At 47.6% G+C, this 11,798-nt stretch overlaps 1 protein-coding gene across 1 annotated transcript; it reads left to right on the top strand.

The window, feature by feature from the left end:
• Positions 1-270: 270 nt before the first annotated feature.
• On the top strand, positions 271-11,489 carry AMBP (alpha-1-microglobulin/bikunin precursor). Its single transcript, XM_019510426.1, has 10 exons — positions 271-494; positions 1,453-1,595; positions 3,488-3,564; positions 4,438-4,551; positions 5,054-5,155; positions 6,065-6,108; positions 7,083-7,161; positions 7,801-7,968; positions 9,729-9,905; positions 11,275-11,489. Exons 1-10 carry the CDS (start codon positions 390-392, stop codon positions 11,304-11,306), a joined length of 1,041 nt encoding a protein of 346 aa, XP_019365971.1. The 5' UTR covers positions 271-389; the 3' UTR covers positions 11,307-11,489.
• The last annotated feature ends 309 nt before the right edge of the window (positions 11,490-11,798 follow it).

Genomic DNA, 11,798 nt, shown 5'->3' on the forward strand with positions numbered 1-11,798 from the left:
AGTGCTGAGAAGAGAAGTCCTGGCTAGAACAAATCTGGTCAGTCCCTCGCTTTCACAGCCAAGGTTACTTGAAAGTGGAAGCACATCACCTAAGATGCTGCTGTTTGCTTTGCTGTCTGTTCCTGGCTCACTTTTGACTTGTAGGAAGACATACTGCAAAGCAGCGCTAACAGGGTGTCCACTCGGATGGATCAAGTTGCTCTGCCACCTCCCACATGCCACCTCCGATGTGCCCAAACATGCTCCACCCACCCAAGGCTGTTCACCTTCTGTTGTGCTCAGGAGTCTGAAGTACACCCTCCTGTCCCTTGGAGAGGACAGCAGTGTCAACGGTTCTAGGACCGAGTCCGTTTGTGCTGAGGCTGAGGGGCACAACAGATCTGAGGGCCATGAAGTTCCAGGGTCTCCTCTTCATTCTCTTCCTAGCCACAGCCAGTGGGACCCCCGTCAGAGATCGGGATATCCAAGTGCAGGAGAACTTCGACCCTGATCGGGTAATGATTGTCCGACATTTATGTTAACTCTCAGAAGTAAGTGAGAAAAATGAAGAGGGTGGGCTGCCAGCTGCTATGTGTGGATTTTCAATTGTTGTCAGGTTCTAGTCTGATGAGATGTGGGCACAGCTGTAAAGTGAATCTGGTGTGTGATCTGTTTGATCACCAGTGTAATAAACATGGAAAATGCACATTGTACACATGTGGGATGTCCCCTTATATGCTGATGGGGCTGGGAGCCACAGAGTAGGATTTTTATTGGGCAGAGACAGGGAGCTATAGGATGTCAATGAAAATTGGTATTGGAAGTAAAGGGAGTAATGGAACAACGCTTCATTGTGGGCAAAGCTATTAAATTACTTGGTGCCAGCATCTAAAGCTGTGCTGTCCTGGTTAATGGATTCCATTTAAAATATGCCACTCCAGAAGGAATTAGATGGCTTTTCCAGGTGGAAAAATGGCATGGATTTGAGTAATTGTCCATTGTTTCTCCTTAGTGCCCTTGGCACTTGTGACCCTGGCCCACCTAGTAGCTAGTAGAGCCACTGTCCATAAGGTATGAAATTAAACCAGTAAAGACAGGTCTCCAGAGACCCCAGAAGTAACAAGTTCAGAGATACTAAATTCACCTCCTGAAGGTTCCTGCCTACAGGATCTGTTTGTTTCATTAGTACTCATATTCTTTTCCTTTGGCAGGGTGACCTTCAAAGTGGTCTCTTAGCTCCAATTAAAAATAAGATATTGTATGATAAGCTCATGTGGCACTTGTATATCACTGTGCAGCTAATTTCACAACCTGGGCTTTCCTGCTCTGCTGCCTATGTGTCCATGTAGGCTTTGTTCCAAGCAAAACACTGAACTCCCAGCCACAGAAACTTGATAGTGTGGAATTGCCTCAGCTCCTGTTTGCAAAGTGAAGGGTTGGGGCAGTCATAGGTTGTGCTCTCTTCTCTCCTAGATCTATGGGAAATGGTATGACATTGTCATTGGCACAACATGCCAGTGGATGAAGAACTACAAGGACAAATTCAACATGGGCACGCTGGTGCTGGAACCTGGCCTGGCCAGTGATCAAATCAGCACCACCAGCACCAGGCTCAGGTAGGTGCTGCTGAAGGAAGAGTTGGGGCATTTCACTGCCCATGTGACATACTGCACCCTGGTGATACTAAACACAGGAGCATGGCACAGGTATATACTGCACCAGCCTTTTATCTGGGCACTGGCAGCTGAATTCAGGAGAGCTGAGGCTGCAGCACTCCACAGTGGGCCTAATTTCTTCTGGGATGAGCTCCTGCCCCTTCTATGGCACTCCCCTGCACTACTGAATCACCTATTGCCTACTGTGGTGGTCAGGCAGTGGGAGGAACAGCGTGATTTCATGTGCAGAACATGCAACAGAAGATGTGAGTTTTGTTCCTAGCTCTGCCACTTAACTTGCTGTTTGGTCTTGGTGAAGTTCCTGGTTTTACAGGGGAGGGATAACATTAACAAGCTTGTTTTTTTGGAACCTTTGGAGATCTATGGATGGAGAAATACAAAGTAGTAGGAAGGAGTGGGAAGGAGTTGAAGGAGGCATTGACTACAGATGGCCAGTTCCTCTTGGTTGGACTTCCAGCCTCGAAGGAGGGAGTGTACTTGAATGAATTTTACCCACCAAATACCAGTGGTCAAAACAGCACCCAAGTGATTATCAGAGTAGTCTCGGTATGGGTAGATAGCACAAAGTACAGGAACTTTCCCTGATCCAGGTTTGGCTCCATCCCAGATCTAAATAATGTTGATGTGCTGACGCTCAAGAGTTCTGTCGACATCAAAGGTTTTGCAGGGATGCAAACACTGACTTCTTCCAGCATCAAGGGTAAAAGTCTTCAAGGGACTGTGTGAAGGCGAGGTAGACATTACCAGTTTGGTATTCTCATACCAGGGGTGGCTAACCCATGGCACACTTGCCACAAGAGGCACAGGCAGCTGCTGTGTGTGGCTTGTGGGATCAAGCTCCAGCCACACGGAGCAGAGCAGAGCAGAGCAGAGCAGAGGCACCCCCTGCTCTAAGAGGAGGGGTCAGATGTCACCTCCAAGAATCAGATTAACCCTTCCCTGGCCCTGCAGCTGACGCTGAATCGAGTCCTTTGGATCCTTGCTTCCCATATAAAACTGCAGTGGTTGTGGGGCTAGGGAAAGGTTAACATGGATCTTGGCAGTGACACTTTTTTCATCAGGGTCCTGCCCCTGCTCCAAGCAGCCAGAGAGTCACCTCCTGAGACTCAAGCCCTATCAAGTACTTCTGAGGGGTGGAAATCAGAACGGCACTGGGGAAGGGGCAGGGCTTAACTTGAGGCACACCTGCCCAAAAGATTGGCCACCCGGTCCTATATTCTAGTCCAGTGATTCTCAACCAGGGTGCCACAGCACCCTGGGCCACCTTGAGATCCTTCCAGGGGAGCCACAGGGTGCCATGTAATGTGAGCACTGCTAGGTGCTTACACATGATTCGCAAGATGAACCTAGAGATTTTTGTTACTGGGAATCTTAAAACCATTCTACCCTGTCATGGTCTTTCTGAGTTCTTTGCAACAAAAGAATTGTTCTATTATTTTTCCATAGTAAAAAATGGATGAAAACTAAGCTGGCATTTTCTGAGGGGGGCCTTGAGTATAATAAAGGGTGCTCAGAATTTAAAAATGTTGAGAACCACTGCCTTAGTCACAGTATCAAATCCTGCTCCCTCCTTCACTGCTGAAGAGGGTCCAGGGCTAAAAGTTGGGCCAGAGACTGTATTTGTGGGTTAGATATGAGAACTTCTTGTGAGGGATAGGGCTGATGGATCCAGAGGTGTGGAGATCTATGTTGTTTCAGTTGGCAGTGACTAGCAACATCTAGTGGTTAGATCTGATTTTAATAAAATGAACTAGTGCCAAAGGGAAAAGCTACAATGACTTGAGACTTTTTTTTTTTCTCTCTCTCTCTCCCTGCCCTGCACCCTTTCCCAGGCAAGGAGTCTGCACCAGGGTTTCAGGAGAGTACCAGAAAACTAATATACCTGGAAAATATACCTATCACAACCCCAGTAAGTTTGAGAATGGTCATCCTTCTGCTTTGGTCTTAAAGCTGCATTTACTTACAATCCCTAGATGTAAAACTTAACAATAAAAAGGGAGAATGAGAGTGCAGCTCTGAGTAATGGGATGAAATGAAAGGAAATAAATGATCTCTGGGAGATCATGTCTAATGTGGAGCTCTGGGCACCAGTCTCCCAGTGGAAATGGTAGAAACTCCAGGGCTTGGAACATTAAGGGAAAAGCCCTGAAGAATGTGGAGTGCAGGTTAATCCTTCAGTAGCAGAGGATCAGACTGGCCATTTTAGCAGACATCTTCAACCTCTAACTTTGAAGATCCTAGAAGGCGCATACAATAGCCACCACAGTGATAAGAGCACTGTTTAGTTTCTCTCTTGATAGGCGTTGCTTATCATCCACTGTGTTTGACCAAATGACGTGGGCATAAAATGGGAGTAATATGGTAGCAGTGTTGTGTGTCCAGTATTCATTGTTTAAAAAATGGGATAACTTATTACAGTATTTAAACAGAGAACCCAGGGCTGCATTTGGGCACCCAAGTTTGAATGTTGTAGCTCTCATTAGTCTAGTTATACAATAAGGACTGAATTGCTTATGTAATGTTACAATGGACAGGCTGTGAAATGCCCTGGGGTTAGTTCTCCCTGCAGTGAGCACTGGTAAACCTCATTGGTGCCCCTTTCCCAGGTACAGTGGCTAGGGTAGAAGCAGGCAGTTTCAGAGAGGACTAGTTCATCCCTGCCAACTGGCTCCCTTCACCTTCCCTGTTCCAAATGCTGATTCTATCCTATGCATTTGCCTTTAGAAAATTATCCCCTGGATGTTCTTACTATAAAGCTCTGTGTGCGTTTCCTTTGATACAGAATGGGAGGTGTCCATTGTCTCCTATGTACTTCACACCAACTATGATGAATATGCCATCATGCTAATGGAGAAGAAAAGCACCTTTGGACTGACCACAACACTGAAACTCTATGGTAAATACCACTGACTGTGGCATTTCACTGTCCCATTAATAAAACTGAATGAGCTTTGGTGTGTGACATCATGTGAAACAACAGCAGCTACCCTTGTGTTTGATTTGAGTTGTTTGGAGCTCTTGGTCTCCAGATCTGGTGACTCAGGTTCAGCCCAGCTGAATGACATGGAATGAGTTCCCTGTGTGCCTGAAGGCCTGTATCACACAATTTGTACCTGAATCTGGTATCATTTGGTGTGAATGAGGAAATACCTTTTTAGGAGAAGCTTGGGGCAGTGGTGGCAGGGGATGGAGGTGCAACAGTGAGGCTGGCCTTTATCTGCTGCTTGGATGTACACAGGAACAGAAGCCTAAACCAGGCTGGAAAATGCTGTGTTCCTACTCACTGGGTTGGCTCCAGGAGTGCTGTAGGAGGGGAATAGCACATCTTGAGATCCTATCTCTCTTTCAAGCCCTACACCACACCATGGTTAAGCATTGGTTTCTCTCCTGGTGCCTAGGGAGGAGCCCAGATGTGCGAGAGAGCCTCATTGAGGAGTTCCGACAGCTTGCTCATGAGCTGGGCATTCCTGATGACTCCATCTTCATCTTGATCAATAAAGGTAACCAAGCAATAATCAGGGGGTTGCTGTCAGGGGCTTCTCCTCCATTCTGCCTGGACACTTCAGCTATTTGTCTATCCATGTGGCTCTCTCTTCTTGGTCCTGCCAGTCTCCCTCCATGACACTGTCCCTTGAGAAGGGCAGGATAATGTTCCAAGGTGGTAGCATGCTCCATGCAGGATGGCTGGTGGGGTGGGCTGAGAAGATCAGTCTGTGTGGGAGTGAGAAGTAAGAGAGAAGAGGCAGCAGAAGATCTGTGATGGGTCAGGAGAGGCAGTGAAGGGCACTGGGCACAGGGCCATCTCTCTAATGGATCATACACCCTGACCTGGGCTCTCAAGGGGCCTGTTCACTTTCAGTTGTTGGCCAGAGCAAATTGTCACAAAGCTGTTGTTTACAGAGTCCTAGCAATGTGCTCCAAGCTGCCTGCACACTATGGGGATGGGGATGGTACAGCTAGAGAGGCACACTTCCCTCCTGGAGTCTTACGTATAGTATGTGTCCATGTAGCAGCATTCCCCATCAGGCTGGAGTCCAGGAACAAACTGTTCTCCTGTCTGACAGCTCACTCCATCATCACTCTGTAGCACTGTCTTTGCCATGCAGTATCTCCTCTGAGTTGCACCACATGGGCCAGAGCAGCCTTCACACTCAGCCCATTTGGCACTCCTTGTCCCTTGACCTCCTAGTTTCCCATCTGAGACCACCAGGTCCTCACTTCCTGTCTACTGGGGAGATGAAAGGTGGAGAGTGTGAGAGTTTGTGTGTGGGTCCCTGTGTCTCAGAAGATGTTAGGGGTACAATGAACAGTTGGGAAGGCCTTTTAGGAGGTGCCTGCTTGTGAAAACAGCTTCCAACCCTGCTTCCTAGCTCCTTCCCTGCTAACTTCTTGCTTGTTCCTTGGTACAGGTGAATGTATTCCCAGTGAGATTGAAACTGAAACTGGATCCTCGGTGAGTTGTGCTGTAGGAATCAAATGAGGTTCATTTCTTGGGTCTCCAGGGGATTACACTGAGCTGGAAGTGTTTCCTTGGGACAGCCCATTCTGGATCTTCCATTTCCTGGAAACCCATGATATACTGGGACTATAGGAAACTCATCAGCTACATACAATGGCTAAATGACAGAGGAGAGAAGCCTTCTGTCCTGTTACCTCTCCCTGGAGTCCAGTTCTGCAAAGCTTCTGGCTGGTCTAAGGCACTGAGAAGGTTCAGTTTTATACACCAGTCATAAATAACCGGTGGGGTTTGCTGCCACAAGATATTGTCCAGGCCAGCTCAACTGAAAAGAAGGAACAGGAAAGGAGGTTTTCTGAAGTTATTTAATACTGGTTTTAAAACACATGAAGGGAGATAACATGCGTATGTTGGGCAGGAGCTGACCATTGACTACCTACACTCAGCAAAATAACTTTTCCTTAGCCAGATTATTTCATAACTGTCCTTTATGGGGTTTCTGGCTTCTTCCTCTGCCATGTTTAGTGTTGAACACTATGACAAAGCATCAAGTTAGCTGGATCATTGGTGTGGCTTGGCCTGGCAATGTCTACAATCCTAGACACATAAGTACTGATAGCTACTCTCTGACTGAAGTAGGGGTGCCGGGTGTGTGGTGGGATGGGCTCCTTGTAATGTGCCAGGCTTTGAAAAGCTGAAGTTGTATGAAAAATTGCAACAATTTTTCCAGCCTGTTTTCACTTGCCCTTGTTTGGTGCCTGATCCTGGCCCAGTGGGAAGGCTGGGCCCTTGGCCTACAGGTCTGTGTCAGGAGTGCAGAGTGTCTGTGTCCCCTCCCACCTCTCCCCAGTTTAGAAGAGAAACTGGGTTTTATGGTCCCCAGATGTTCCACTGCATTGCTGATGGGGACTTGCAAGCCGCCAACAAAGGGATCAGCTTGCTTAAATGACAGCTTTTTCTTCTGTATGTAGAGGGTTCGGAGAGAAGTCCTGCCCGAGGAAGAAGGCTCTGCTGGTGGCCCCCTGCCAACGTTCACTGGCCATAAGGAAGGTATGTCTGGTGTCTCCGTACACTGAGGTCAGTATCCCCAGGTTTAATTAGTGTGAGTGTAGGATTGGTGGATTGCTTGCAGCATGACTGTTCTTCCTCAGTTTCTGTTTGAAATCACAAAATCATCTGTGCAGCCTCAGCACTTCAATGTCTACATTTTACCTAAAGTAGCTTTTCTAGACCTCCAGGTCTTGTGACTTTCAGGCTTGCTGTCTTAGGACCTTCCAGGACAAGAAGCAAGTGAAGTGCATCCTATCAGACAACTGGGAATCCCCTTGCTTCAATGATATAGAGTTACCTTCCCTTGCCCAGCAAGGTAGTAAGATACTGGACTACCAAGGAGCTACTAGTCCAGGACCAACCATCACGCCTCCTAGTTCTTCAGTGTGGGTGACCTCCCTGAGAATATACCACATTTACAGGGGAAAGTCAAAGTAGCACCCACATTGCTGACAAGAGGATTATTATAAAGGGTGGATAAACAAATCTTCCTGGAGGTGTGAGTTGCTTGGCTAGGCCCCGGGGGAGGTGGTCCGGTGGGCAAAGGGTGTAGCCCTGAGGAAGTACTTGATACCTGCTGGATGGTTCTGTGGGTGCCCAATTCACCTCATTTAGGGTCAACCATCTTGTTTTCCTTAGATTTCTGCAGGCTGAACAAAGATGCTGGCCCTTGCTTGGGGATGGTCACTAGGCATTTCTACAACTCCACTTCCAGGGCTTGTGAAACCTTCCTTTATGGTGGTTGTCTGGGGAATGGGAATAACTTCCGTTCAGAGAAGGATTGTCTCCAGGCATGTCGGACTGAAGGTAAGTGGGGCAGATGCATGACCTCAGGGGTCTCCGGTATGATCTTGTGCCAGTGTGAGGAAGGCAGGATCAAGTTTTGTTGTCCTGATCTGTGCACACTAGGGCTCTCCCCTTGGGCAAGCAACTTAGGGTCACAAGGCCCCATGCAGAGAAACAAATACAGAGCCCTGTAGGAGAGCCACAGCAGCTTTATGATGTCTCTGGGGAGTCATCCAGGTCCAGAAAGAGACCCAGAGTCAGCCATGCCTGAGTCCTAACAGGATGATGTTGCCTTAAAAGGGAGAGGGGTGTTTTCCAGTGAAGAAAGGAAGATGCCAACCTCTCACATCTATTTCCTAGGGACTCCCATTCAGGCACATTTTAAAGCTATCACCAGTAATGACTCTAATAGTCTCTGGATGGAGGAATTTGGGATAAAGAGATCTATACAATGTCACTAAGTATTGCCCAATGACAGGATGCAAACGTGTCATTGGGCAAGTTGTGTGCAGTAAACCAAGGGCTAGCTGCGGGGATTTTACCTCTCCAGCTCTTCCCTTGTTTTAGTGCCAGATGGCTGTACTATTATAGCATCTCTGTGCTTTCCCATCCCTCTCCACTGAGCTCAGAACTGGTGTGCTCTTCAGTGCACCAGAGATCATTCCTCCAGAGATGCAGTGAGGGGAAAGATCTAGATACCACAGTGTTGGGCGCTCCAGAAAATCTTCAGTGCAATTTTCTGCTCACTTACAGCCATATCAGTTAAGGGCAGGATTTCTTACTCATGCAGTCATAACAGTACAAACTGCAGTCACTTGGGTATTAAGATCTAGTCTACACTGGGTGCATCTACATGTGATACTACGTGGCCAGAGCAACCTGCTATGGCATCAGCAGGCACAAACAATGACACCACAGCTATGTTGCTGTAGCAACGTGCTCCCTCATTATAGCATGTTGCTATGGCAATGGAGGGGCTAAAAATAACTACGCCGCCAGCACAATGCAGTATGGGTTGTTACTGTGCCGTCATTTAGTACTTCCAAGAGGAAGTACTAACAGCGCAGTAACAAAGATGCTGTAGGGACACAAGTAGACACGCCCACTGCAAAGTAGTACCATCTCTGCTGGATAGAGCGAGGCATTTGCTGCCATCCAGTAGGCACTCCTATGCCTTCTGGGGGGGCATTCAGGCTCTGGTGACACAACTGTGCAGAACGGCCAGAGCCGGAAGCAGGTTCTGCTGCTCTCAACTGAGTGGAGAGTAGCTGTTATTTGCTGCCAGAAGTTCTTCTGGAAGAGGCAGCTTAGCTTCAGGGCCCCAAGGGTGCCTCCTGGGCTGTGTGGTTCCCTTCTCCAAATGGGAAGCAGCTATCCCAGTACAGAGGCACAGTCCAGAGAAGAGTGGGAAAAGTGTTCTGATGCACTGTGTGTGCTCCCATACAGACATGTGCAATAGCAGAACTGTGTCTATGCTGGAGGATTTGTATTATTTGAATTATACTAGTTTTGCAAAGCTGATACAATCTATGTGTGGACACAAGCCCTTAGCTATATGGACAAGTCCTTAGAGAACCAGTCTGTTCCAAGCAGCCACCACCTACTTAGGAATTCCTGTTAGGTCCTCCCCCAGACATTTCCCAGCATGTGGAGTACCCCACCTTGCCTTGCCCAATGGGACAGACCTTTGGGAGCAGCTTGCAAGACTAGGTTTTTCTCCAACTGGCTCCAGTTCAAGGATTTATCAAGCCCATTTCTCTTCCCTTGTCTTTGTCTCCTAGCTTCCTGCAGGTTGCCCATCATGCCAGGGCCCTGTCAGCAACAGGTGAAACTCTGGGCTTTCGATGCAACCCAGGACAAATGCATTATGTTCAACTATGGAGGCTGCCAGGGCAATGGGAACAAATTCTACACAGAGAAGGAGTGCAAGGAGTACTGCGGTGCTGGCCAGCTGGAAGGTACTGCTTGCCTGGGGCATGAAGCACAGACAAGCTATTGCTAGCATCCTCACATTTGGTGCCTGGGCTAAGTATCTGAACCTGGATAGTGGTGCTTGAGAAAGGGCCCTGTTTTTCAGAAGGGCTGAGCACCCGGATCTCCATGTGAACACATCCAAAAACCTCACAGATCTTGTTTACTGCGTGCTTGATTGGTGCCTCTAAGATGATGTCTGACTTCATTCACTGAAGCCTAAAAATATTTCCCTAGGTGTCTTTGTCAGGAGACACACCCATGCCCAGACAGTGGCACAGACAAGATCACAGTTCATGTCTCTTAATGCCCAGTTTCATATCTAACAAGATTCCCTCCCCTGGCGATTAAGGCTGTCAGCACATTTCTGTCCTGAGTGCACTGACCACTTAGTTGCATGATACACTCACCTATGAGCTGCTAGATATGCTTCCATTATCTGCTGGCTGTCTGCCCCCTGAACCTGGTACCAGCCAGGTCTTCATACTTGTGCAGGATCCCAGAACATTGCCAGTGTCTCTGCCCTTCCTGTTAAGGTGATGCTCAGAAGCAGGTTATTGGTCTGACTGTGTTACAGAAGCAATGTTTAAATGAGCTGCAGATATCAAGGTTTAATGCATTCATGATGGAAGAGAAGGTCTTTGCTCATCTGGTTCCTCCTGAATGCAGTCTGGGTTGGAAGGCTTCTGAGCTGTTGGCCAGGAGCATGTCATGCATAAAGCTATTCATACCTGGTTTTCCTTTAGCATTGGTCCTCCATAGCTCTCCAAGAACTTTAAAAAGGTGGTCAGAATTATCTCTGCTTTACAGATGGGGGCCAGAGACATGAAGGGGGACATGAATAGCCCTTACCTTTTGAGTCTCAAGCCTGTTAACCTTCTGTTATACATAGGAGACTAGGGTTCTGCAGAACTGGCTCTGGCTAACCTGACCCTAAGCTCATTCAGTGTTGTGTCTGAGTAGGATATATGTTACAATGTCTAGGTACTATAGCAATAAGTTTTGTGGAAGCACAGGGATAGATAAAATTAAAAGAAAAGGGACATTTGGAGGAGCAAGCAAATGCTGCAGGGAAAGGACACTGGACAGGTGGCCTGGCTGACCTCATTGGGAGCAGTATTACATTGACAGGTGGCCCTTCCAGTCTGAAGTGAAGTAATTTAGCACCTGCTGGCATAAATGTTTCACTTTTCTCCCTGTTTACCAGCTGAGTTGTGATATTTGCATGATGCACCTGCAGTCTAGGGAGTTGGCTGTCTTGCATCAAAGCTTCTGGCCCTGGCCCCTGAGACCGTGGAGCACTGTTGGAAGCCTGCCTCTGCCTATCTTGTTGTGACATGTTTTCCTCTCTTGCAGGGGATGAGGAGTTTATGGGGTTGTCAAACTGATGTGCGTGGTGGGAGGTACAGCAGCAACTATCAACCACCAGCTTGAATATAAGCACCAGCAGTGGGGGACCTCCTGAAATGCCAGGTGGAAGACATTTGTGCTCTTCTAGCACACGTTGATTTCAGCATCTGAACAGTTAATGCTTTATAAAGCACCATGATAAAAAGTACAGTGTGTCCATGCGTCTGTGTCCTGGCCTTTTTTAGCTGGCTGTGTGCACAAGAACTTAAGAGTGGGAAATCAGGGCTCATTGGGGTGACTGCCTTATGCAATATTTGCTGTCTCATTGAAGTGACTTTCTGTTTCCTTGTCTCATGTTCTCTTCCCAAGTCTTTTCTCTCATCCCTGTAGAACTGGAGACATTAGTACACAAGTCATGAATGCTTAACTCAGTCAAAAAGGGAACTAGAACAATTCTTGAAGGAAAGGTCCATCAGTAGTGTAGCAGGATTGGTGCTCCTGCTGCTTTAAGAGCAGGCAGGCTGAGAGAG

Source organism: Gavialis gangeticus, unplaced genomic scaffold, assembly GCF_001723915.1.
Source record: "Gavialis gangeticus isolate Ggan-Ray unplaced genomic scaffold, GavGan_comp1, whole genome shotgun sequence".
Taxonomy (NCBI): Eukaryota; Metazoa; Chordata; order Crocodylia; family Gavialidae; genus Gavialis; species Gavialis gangeticus.